This window comes from Pungitius pungitius, chromosome 13 (assembly GCF_949316345.1).
Source record: "Pungitius pungitius chromosome 13, fPunPun2.1, whole genome shotgun sequence".
Taxonomy (NCBI): Eukaryota; Metazoa; Chordata; class Actinopteri; order Perciformes; family Gasterosteidae; genus Pungitius; species Pungitius pungitius.
Window position 1 is genome coordinate 19341360 of NC_084912.1, and position 11307 is coordinate 19352666.

General features: G+C 39.4%; 1 protein-coding gene across 2 annotated transcripts; it reads left to right on the forward strand.

Annotated features, from left to right (window-relative positions):
• The first annotated feature begins 555 nt into the window (after nt 1–555).
• On the forward strand, nt 556–11301 carry edaradd (EDAR-associated death domain). Of its 2 annotated transcripts, none has more exons than XM_037464953.2 (6): nt 556–800; nt 6967–7025; nt 7346–7388; nt 7803–7870; nt 9783–9828; nt 10505–11301. In XM_037464953.2, the coding sequence occupies exons 1-6, from the start codon at nt 743–745 to the stop codon at nt 10891–10893; spliced, it is 663 nt and encodes a 220-aa protein (XP_037320850.1). In that variant the 5' UTR covers nt 556–742; the 3' UTR covers nt 10894–11301. The 2 variants fall into 2 exon arrangements, with proteins under 2 accessions (XP_037320850.1, XP_037320849.1); XM_037464952.2 differs by having other exon boundaries at nt 557–800; nt 7800–7870.
• The last annotated feature ends 6 nt before the right edge of the window (nt 11302–11307 follow it).

The window sequence follows — 11307 nt, forward strand, 5'->3', positions numbered from 1 at the left end:
AACTTGCCAAACGTGTGTAAGCACACTTGACTAATTCTGCAGTAACTCTGTCGGATGTTCTGTAAAATTGTATTATAAAACACCAGACATTCTATGCATATAAAAAATATAAAGTGTAAACAAGGCAGGAAGCGTTATACCAACATCCAAAATGTAATTGTCTTGTATGTTGCTATATGAAACATCTATTTTTATATGGTGAACAAGAACGTCAGTCGTTCATTAGAACCAATTGTCTTTGGCAGAGTAAAAGTCTTACCTCCTTAATCAATAGACACACACGCACGCTATTACGACACGGAAGCTGTTTTCACTTGCGCTGACCAGCTGGTGTCGCTGGATGAGGGGTTAGGAATGGCCGAAGTACTACTCTAAGGAACACACAATTCCCACAGTTTATGGAAAGTCTGTGGACATACATTTTAGACTGTGAATCAATGTGGCATTAAAGAAACATGTGTATTCTCAGTCCTACTGAATGGTGCACGAAGGTTTTCGCCGGTTTTACATAATCGGTTATTAAAGATTGCCGAAGTGAATTCCATTTCCGAGGGGACACTGAAGGCAGCATGGCTGCTGATAGGATGCTACCCTGGCATCACCAGGTGTTTCATTATTGTGAGTTGCCGCCGCTGGGCTGCTGTCGGTACGTCTTCTGGCTTCAGGGGGAGGATTACTGTTTGCTTTCAGCCGGACATCGTTATAGAGACATTTAATACCTTACCTTGAAACATTTACCTCCATGGCAGACGTCATCGACTCAAAAATGAGCAGTTTGAGGCTTTTTAAAGAATCATTTGGTAAGTCAGACACTCCAGTGTCCTTATAGACTCGCTCAATATATTCGGAAGTTTCGACATACAGTATGTTGAAGTGTTAACTATTTAATTAAAAATTTTCTTTTCATTTTTTTCATCTTAGTTAACGTTTGAAACTATAGGCTAACATTGAGACCTAGCTAAACGATCTTTTCATGCTGTATATTGTATTGGCTTTGTTGTAAAAAAAAATGTTTACCATTTGATCGATTTTAATTTATTAGCTTAGTAATGTGTTTGTATTGATACATATAACCTCTGATCTGCTTATGTCTGCCGTTCATTTGAGTGAAAACAGTAGGTGTTTCCTGGTCAACCATCTGTAACCACAATCAACAATGACAAACTTTTGGCATCATCAATAGAGATATGTGTAGTATCAAGTTGATCTCTCGACTGAAACTTTTCTATTAGCTTTTTTCTGGGGGGGGGGGGTAAAAGGTCCGTTGCCCTAAACGACACACACAAATAGATGTACACATTGATTTGGGGTTTTTCCCAAAACAACGAATCAAGGGATTTTTGTTTATGCTATTCAAAGATTTGACAAAGTAATAACCAGAATTGTAAATTGCATCATCTGTCTCAATGAACTCTGATTCTATTTCTTTGGTAGAAAGTAGTTCCAGTGAGTAGTATTCACAGCTTGTTTTGGGGATTATATTGAGTAACAAGAAAATCTGCTGGAAAAGAGTTATTGTCTTTGGAAATTGTTTAAAGGTTTATTAAGTGTCTTGTTTGTATTACTTTACTCCTAAAAATCAATTTAACCATCCACTTAGCACTTGATCGTGACTCCAGCATAGGTTGCAAGATGTGATCAGAGATAAGGTCACAGACGGAAGATAGGGCGTGACGGTAGAAATGTGTCCAGTAGAGGTTTTTAAATTCTCTTTTTTTTTTTTTACGAGAATGATGTGATTCTGGCAGACATAGAATATATACTTTGTTATTTTATTATTTTTATTTAATTCCATATTGCACCAATTAATTCTAATTTCTGATAACGACTAAGCAACTAAGCTATGGAGAACCTGAATAATTCTTTTAAGGCAATTTTTCATGAATTGAAATCCCACTGTTGTAAGACAAAAATGGTCGTAGCAACCTGTCAATCACAAGGTAGCCCCGCCCTAAAGCATACACTGGTGTATTTTACTCTAAATGGACCATAATTGACTAAATGAACACGGTAAATGTTAAATGGATTGTAACTGTAATCCTCTTGAGTCTACCAACATCTCAAAGCTCTTGAACACTACATGTCATCAGTCACCCATGCACACACTGATGACATCCACAGTGACACCTGCCCAATATCATCATTCATCATTCATGGACTAAATAATCATACACCGCAGGAACCGCCTTCAGGAGCAATTTTCGGGTATTGCCCGAGAACATATCTTTTGGCCGTTTGGATCCCCTTATCAGGTCACAATATGCCTCGAAACATGCAACTCTTCACTGTGCCAACAGTGTCATTTTCTCAAGATAGGATTGTTATCAAACTAATCAAACTCACAGTAATTGTAAATGGTGAAATGTTACTTAGTGCACCTAGAACATTCAGCTATTCACAAGTACTCCTCTGTGGTTTTTATGTGACTTTGATCACGGAGAAACATCTAGTTTTCTTTTGGGTCTAATTCAGTGCAGCTCAAAAAAACATGTAGACAAAAAGAGACAAAATAAGCCATCTTACACATGTAGCAGAGAGTTTGTACAAGGTGTGTGTGGACTTCAAAATGCCGTAAGTCAGCTATTGACATGCCATTCACCTCCATTCAAACTGGCAAACAGGCTCACAATCAAGCAAACAGCCTGTGACACAGAATAGAAACATGGGTGGTCAAAACAGAAAAGCTGGCTTCACCTGTGTGGAATTATGGCCCTTAGCACTACATTATGATGTGGTTTGTGTTTCATCTCTTGAACTTTACCCAGAACATGCCGTTACATGCCCCTGCATTCCCAGAGAGGGAGAAACAATGCTCAACTGATCTGGGGTTTGACTTACACTTGATACTTGGGTAACTGGCTGTAAGTCCTCAAACGTAATGTGCACAGTATTAAGAAGGATACCACCCAGGGGACAAGGTTTAGTTGTAAACGGGTAGGTTTACATTTTAACTAGAAATCAACTCCAACTTTCACTGCTGCATCAAGCCATAGGAAATCTTAATGAGTTCATTTTTTTCTACCTTCACGGCACCAGCAACTTTACTGAAGCCCTGATTGGGATAAGAAACCCATCACAGTGAGCAATAGCTTTCCTTTACATTTTAATATTAGTATGTGGTGATACTTGTCAATATGGGCCAAAATCTGTATGGAACGTTTAAAGTATGCCACGAAAAAAGCAAAAGTGGGTCCAACCTTCTATCAGCAAGGTGCACCTAATAAAGTGGCCGCTGAGTGCATATAGATCAATGTATAATGGTGTATAGCAATATAAACCTAAAATATAAAAACAATCAAACAGTAACACTTACACACACAATAACGGGATAATTTGTGTTCAATAGTAGCAAAACAGTAAATACAATGAAAAGTGCACAATATATACACAGTACAGTAAAATAAAATAGCAGAACATATTATATTAAAGATACTATGTACAGTGGGGTGGAATATGTATACAATTAAATTAGAAACTTAAATTAAGACAGTAGTGCAATGTTATTGATATAAAAAAAGCCAGTAGTGCAGTGCTTGTTGAAATAAACAAGGATTTAGCTGTTGATGTTGTACAGTCTTATTGCAGTCTGCAGGAAGCAACCTGTTGGAGAAGGTGCTCTGCTGTCCCTGCAGCAGGTGGTGAAGAGGGTGTCCTCCTCTCCACCACCTGCTCGGGATGCTCTTGTTGGCATCCAACGATGGCTCCAATGCTTAAGTTAAGGTCAGGAGTCCTGATGTCTTATTTATGAAGTTGCTCATCTGCAAATATTCTTTCGTACAAAGTTATAGAAATGTTACCACATAGAGCTTCTAACTGCAGTGAATAAGCAGCCACATCAATACAGCTGGGAATAGTGGTCTTAAGATACGTTTTTAAAATATATCAGGAAATGCTATATGCATCGAGCTACTATAAAATGGGTTTTGGTTGTGGGAGCTGAAACATTCTCAAAGTTCATAGCTTTGTGCACATTTATTTCAAAGCTTGTGTTTCAAGATTGGAAGTATGAAACCACTGGAGGTTGATACAACTAATTAAATAAATATGGGGTATTGAAAGGGTTGAACTTGGCCTCAATATGAAACGCTGTGTGGAGGAAACTAGCCTGCATCCTGAGCACAGCATCCCAACAGGGAAACATCGTGCTGTGGGGATGCTTCTTTGCAGAAGGTACATGGGAGCTACTCAGAATGAGGGAAAGATGGATGGAGGAAATCTGATCATTAATACAGCTATTTAGTCCATACATTTTTAACTGCTAACTTCTGTGTACCAAAAACTAGAATCTGTTTTTTTTTAAGGCGTGAGCTGGATCATTTAGGTTATTGAGCCAGATCATAGCCTGAGGCATTCCATTGAGTTGTCTTTCTTCATGATAATCTTTTGAAGTGAAGCAGAACAAGTTGCATCCCCATATGTTGGACTTAGCAATCCTTACCCACAGTCAATGAGAATTCGCTCTGGATAGATTTGAGTGACTTTTTTTGTTCCATTAAAACGTACACTACACAAAGCGGCCGTCTGAGGATCTGCACTCCATTGCTGTATTTGTGTCTCAGTAAAGCCAGAGCGAATATGCTTTGGGTGGGGCTAACAAGCCGCCCGTTTCCTGTGCTCCCTTCCTCCAAACGGCTCCAAGCTGCTCTACTCAATATCGCTCAGGGCTTCACTCAGACTTCCCCCATGTCCACTCAAATCGCACCACTCAGATCTCAGCTTCCTTTTCAAAGCACTTTCTCAACCATGTTGTTGAGCTCAAAACAGCCGATTTATTTAACAGTATGTGTGAGGAATACAGCCAGCTAATCTTTTCTTTTTCTTTTTTTAAATCAATTGAATTCGATTGGCAGACACTTACTTACACTAACTCCCATTGTCCACGTTGGTCCCATGTTCTAATGAGTACTTAATGTGCAGGTGTAGAGAGTGGATTAAATGCACCCAAAATCTATTTCATAATGTTAAATCAATTAGGATTCAGTTTAAAAAATGAATAAATCATATTTGAAATGATGCTGGTAATAAACAGTTCCTGTTCCCTAAATAATCCTGTTAAAACAAATTTCAATGAGTTGATTCTAGGTAGTTTACATCAGCTGATGGCTTAAAGCCCAATCGCACACAAATGCGAATACACGTTTCTGCCAATGAAAGAATTAACATAAGCATGTAGTTAGTTCAACTTTCCAATAAGCCACAAATTATTGATGAAACACGTATATATCCCAAAATAACTAATGGAGACTAATATAGACCATAGAAATAAAGAGACTGGAAGTCAAATTGGAGCAAAGTGCACTTGTGTAGGCAGGTCAGAGAGGACTAGGTAGGTAGGTGAAGGGGATTTGCCTTTCAGTGGCTTACACTGTCTGTCACTTCCTGTGTTCTCTGTTGTTTAAAAAAGTAATTCCATTATTTTAAAAAATCCACTGATAGTACAAGATAAGACAGTGGAAGAGCACCTTGTAAATCATGTAAAGATGTAGCTTCCTGGCAGCCAGGAAATGCCGCACCACACACTGGAAAAAACCTGTGTGTTTGTGCGTGTGTGTGTGTGTGTGTGTGTGTGTATTTTAAGGGATAGTACATGGGCCTACATATAAACGTCAGTATCATGACGCGTGCTCATGTATGTGGGAGGCTGTTGGTTGTTAAAACAAAACACTTGAATTACTGTATTTGGAGCTCAGCTTTTCAAAGTATATTTCTGTTCTTTAAGTATCTATGCTTTGAAAGATTACTTTAATGGTTCTACTCATTGGTTGGCTGTGCTAATATTGTTTTTTTGAAAGTGGTTTAAAAACTCTTTCCTCTGAAGTGAATCCAAAACAGCCATTAAACTGTAAGGTGACCTAAATCAAAATGCAAAAGGTGAATACTTTCTTACGTTCTTGCCACAAAGAATTAGTTATACAGACTACCTGTATTTTTCATATAGCATTTCCCCCATATCTAACTATGATACAAGGAATCTGTCTTTATGAATCCCCACAAGCAGAACGGGCACGTCTTATTCCACCTCAGGGTTGGTTTCTTTGAGATCTCATGATTTTATTTTATTTTGACTCTTTGTGTCACAATCGGAATCAAAATTGACTTTCAAATAAGACCTAATAATCGTTTTTTTCCTTTTTTTGTAAATTGAAAAGTAATAAGTTGTTGACTCCCAAGCCCACTGGTTCGTATGTTCAGTATTTAGTGTATGGAAGACACGTGTCTACTCAATGTAACAGTGTAGCTCATTATTGTGCTTTGATACGCTAACAATGCTTGTTAGTAGACTACTCGGATAGCTGGTTTGGCCTTTTAATTCGATTTTTAAAAATTGAATATCCTTATAATTGTAATGCTTTCAATGTGCCTAATGGGGCAACAGAGCAATGTTTTTAATAGGTTTGGGTCTCCTTAGCATAAGTCAGTATTTCATTGTACATTAGGAAACTATTAGAAAGCACAGAAAGACAAATCTAAAGGAAGAGGAAGCGTTGTAATATGCAGCTGCTCATGACAGATACAATGCCACAGTCCAAAATAATGACCACTTAAAACCAAGGCTCACTTAGCCCCATCCTGCAGCAGAAGATCTGCCTTTGTGTTGCTGTGTCCCAACTTGTGATCTATGAGTTAAATGTTGGTGCTGAATGGTTATTTCCTTGTTCTGAAGGAACGTTCATGTACTGAAGCTGGTTTACTCTTGTTGGGTAAATACAATCCTGCGAAGCTGACTTAAATCAATGTTCTGAAAAGGTACAAATGAAAGTCTTGATGTGTCATTACTACTTGGTGTAACTGCCTACTTCAACTTGTCCAACACGTCACAGTTACTACCAGGATATTGTCGTTGGCGGGAGGGTGTTTTTCTGTGCATCTCTGCGGTCGATGGTTTGGTGATGCGTAGGAAGAAGATGATAAGAAGAGAGGTGACATGAAACACCATATTGAAGCATTTCCTTTTTTTGGTAACAGACAGAAGCAGCTCAGAACCTGTAGAGGACACAGATACCACCAGCTTTCTGGCAGAATTTGTAAGCTCCTTTTATTTATCTTTCCTCCATTCATGTTGTATACCTGCCTCATTGTCTTGACATGTCTCCATGCAGTTTGCTTAGCACTGATTTCGCATTGTTCTTCCTCAGAAAGGACTCTTACGATAATCCCCTAGAAATGTCCAATAACTGTGCTGTGATTGGTCGAGCCCGAGGGCTCACTGAAGAACAGGTTGCAGCACGCGCTTTTCTATCTTGTTCTTCCACAGACTACATCTTGAATGTTGTCTCAGTGGTATGAACAGTTTCTCTCCTGCCCTTTATTCATGTTGTCTTGTCTCTTCTTGTCTCTCCCACAGTCCCTGGAGGCCAATTATCCCGTGCAGGTGACCGATTGTAATGGTAAATATGGTTCCTTTTGCCAAGCCTATAATACAAGCTGTATGTTCTCAAATAAAACACAGTTAAACTGCATTGTGAGTTGTGTTAGTAGGGAAACATGTCTTAAACACGCTGGGATTTGAACAATTCTATTTGTATAGAATAAACATGTTTTAGTAATTATTTAAGTTTATATTTAAGACACCAACAGTAGTATCCTATGTGAAAGTCGTATGACTCATCCACTTTATGTAGACTATGATCAGAAACACATTTGAGAAACAAAACGTATGGGAATATGATTTGAGGTCAACTGAGACCAGGCCACTATTCAACAGTAAATTGTAAAGAAAGTTCAAACCTATTTTTCAGTGGTTATTGATATTCCTGCAGTGTCTCCTCTAATCAGGATGCACTGTAATGTGTCTCCAGCAGATGCTGTTACACTTCACCTGAGCTCCATGCCCTCTGGATTCCTGAGCCCCTCAGACAGAATAAGACAGGTCCGTATCCTTTGATACCACCTTAGGTTGGACCTTGCCTTCATCTTTCACAGAGAAGTTCCACCTAGACGTCAAACAAAATAGTGTTGATTTATACAAAATGGTGCTTTGAAGTGGCAAGAAAAGCTTTATTTCACATTCTCACTTTTGCATCCTAACTTCTTTTTGTCTAAAAAGTCCGGTAGTTTATAGTTGTTGAGAATTTAACCACAAACGTGGGGTAGAAGCATGGTATAGCTACATGATCTATTTAAAGTATTTATTGGTATTTTTCGGAAGTTCATTGGTTGAGCATTTTAGGTGATTCACGTCTGCATTCAAATTGACAACTAAACTGTGGGCCTTTTTCTCTTTAGATTGGTTCCCTCACAACAGACCGTCTGACATTTACATCATTTCTCAAAAAAACTTATTCCAGCTTTTCCCCATATATTTGAATGAGTATGTAACATTTTAAATAGTTGGGAAGAGTCAGAATACTGTGAATCATACAGAAAATACTATTTGATGCACAGAAGCTTTCCATCTATACGCTGGCATTTATAGATAAGCATTAAACAGTTATCTACTTAATACGTTGGCATTATAAACAGCCTCTAAGATTGAAAAGATTTGCACCAGAAACCAGTGAAATCATTCAGTTTTTATTCTATATATTACCGCCACGCACCTTCACTTCACTGTCTAACAATATGTTGTGCATTAAATAATATATTGGTGTGCTCTCCAAACATATGACGGCCTTCAACCAATCAGAAACCATCACCAGTACCTTTTTTTGTCCTGAGGCAGAGCTGTACTCTGTGGGTGCTTCCTCATATTCACTGGGTGAGAACACAGGATGTGGTTTGGTACCGATGAATTGTGAGTGATGCTAATAACACAGCAGGAAGAAAGAAAGCAGAAGGAATATCAACGTCATTCTCCACCATGCAGCTTTTAAAGCAGTACATTCTAAACATCAGTCATCAGTGGGACGTGGGGTCCATTCCAGTCCGCCCACTCACCAACACAACGTAGTAGTGTCTGGATTCTTGTTTTGTGCAACAATGCTTTTGTTTACCTCAACGTATCCACAGTCGGAGACTCATATGAATAAAACTCTCTTCTCCTGAAGTTAGACAAATGAGCCTGTCAACACGGAAAAAAGGGTGTAAATGAAACAGTTTTGATGAGCTTTCAGTTGGATTCCACAGCGTATTTGGCTCTACAATAGTAGGCCCACATGTCAGGCCAAAATACTAAGGGAATCGTACCAGAATAGATGGTAAAAGTAGTGAAACCCAGCACATACCCCCAATATAATCTATCTACATTAAGTAAAATATTAAGGCCAAGAATGAAAGCCCACGATATTTAACTTATGAATAGAGAACGTATTTATTATTACTTTCACTGTCGGAATTAACTTAAGATTGAATTTGTTCAACAACAAAGGCAAGCAGTGACTTAAATCCAACACTTGTTTTTAAAGAATTTATAAAGAAAGCCTTTGCAGATTGATTGTCATTGGTGGATTGAAGTCCTCTTTCTCCCCCCAGTGGAGCATTAATGGCCAGTGTTATTGTCGAGGCAAGTGTAAAAAGCAACAGAATAGAAGAAGAGGAAGAAAGAAGGAGACACATTTTATGGAAAAGAATGGCTCTCTTCAAAGAGGCATGGGGGCAACTAGAGGCCGTGACCCATTGCCATGTGGACTACAGTTTGGAAGCTTCAAGCTGGTCATTTTGGCCGCCACTACCTTTTTTTTCACACTCAGTTTATATCTTCTATTATGAGCTGAAAATGAAGGTTAAGATGAGAAAACGGACAACTCCCAGACAAGACGACAAAGTGATAGTCCCTATTTTTCATTGAGCATATGAAAAGAAGTAAACGTGGTATTAATCATTTGTGTTTCTCTACATTGTAGCCAGTTCAAGATGTTGAAGAACACACTTGGCCATCATCTTCACCAGGTATATGCATCCATTGCTCAATCCTCCTGCTTTCCAATTGTCTTTATATAGTGGTGGATTCTTTTTGAAAACATATCATATTTTTAACGGTCAAATAACGGCCACAATGTTATATTACATTTTGCACGTGACACACATTAAGTCGGATGCAAAGGCGGAGCAGTACACTGTCTCACTTTCCCTAGTGTAGCGGTCAGTGTCTACCCATGGACACATGGACAACAGAGGTAGTGTTTTAGAGTGTTAGAGGCACCCTGAGATCAAAAACGCCCCACGCTGCACGTCATGTGACGAGAAATTATAGCCGGTGGATATCTTATCTTTTCTAATAAAGGAGAAGATTGTCACTTTAGCTCGACGAGTTTGCTGGCTTGACCCTCTCCACCCAACCCCATCACAACATCATCTGGTTTAAAAGTCAAAGTGACAGACCCATTAAGCAATAACGGGGACAGGGATGTGTGCACAAGATGACAGGGACACCCTAAATGGCACCACTTTGGGATAGCCTTGAGCCGTTGGATAGTTTAAGTGACTGAGTAAATGGATTAAGAATTGAACTAAACTTCAGTTGAGATATGTATTTCATTTCAGATTTTACTGCAGTATACTGTAATTTGCAATATACACATTATGTTTCGCTAACCTAATCTTTCTCGTCCATCTGTGAGCATAGACTTTCCCAAAGAACTACAGTTACTCAAGAGCCACTGCGAAAGGTGCAGCTGCCCAGCACCTCCCCCCAAGATAAGTGACCTCATGAACGACAAGGATCTCCTGGACTTATTGCGGCTCAAGCTGGATCCAAATCACTGCACCATCAAAAACTGGAAGAACTTTGCAAGTCGCTGGGGGATGAGCTATGATGAACTGACCCTGCTGGAGCACCGGACCCAAGGCTCCCTGTCCCACAGCCCCACCCAGGAGTTCTTGCTGCGCTACAACCAGAAGACGGTCAACGAGCTCTCGGAACTCTGCCGCATGTACCAGCGCATCGATGTGCTGCGACTGCTGCAGAGCTGGATGGAGAAGGACTGGCCGTCACGCTGGCAACATACTCATTAACTCCATGTATGTTCGCCTTTGGTCAGGAAACTGTAAGGGAACAATAAAGGCTTATCTTTAGGTTTGAGCCCAATGTCTCCACAAAGCTTTGGATGGGTTACAAAGAAACTTGGAGATGGCATTCTATTCCCCTCGGGATGAATTGTAATTAAATCGGTAATCCTCCTTTTTTTCTGGAGCGCTATCCGCAATGACTCATCAGTCTGAGCTGTACTTCTAATTCTAACATGCCAATTTAAGATGATGAACATAGTAAACAGTATGCCTGCTGAACATTGACATGTTTGCAGGTTCATCGTGTGCATGTCAGTATTCACAGAGTTGTCAGCAGTCTTAATCGATGTGATTCACAGCTGACTGCATATTTCTGGAAAGTAAACAAGGGTAGAAGTCAGAGCGTTTCTTTTTTATTAA

Excerpts from the sequence above, each read along its gene's own strand:
- edaradd (XM_037464952.2), top strand. The coding sequence starts at position 743 with ATGGCAGACGTCATCGACTCAAAAATGAGCAGTTTGAGGCTTTTTAAA. Across the intron at positions 7,026-7,345 it reads CCAGCTTTCTGGCAGAATTT|TCCCTGGAGGCCAATTATCC; the intron begins GTAAGCTCCTTT and ends TCTCTCCCACAG. Across the intron at positions 9,829-10,504 it reads TTGGCCATCATCTTCACCAG|ACTTTCCCAAAGAACTACAG; the intron begins GTATATGCATCC and ends CTGTGAGCATAG.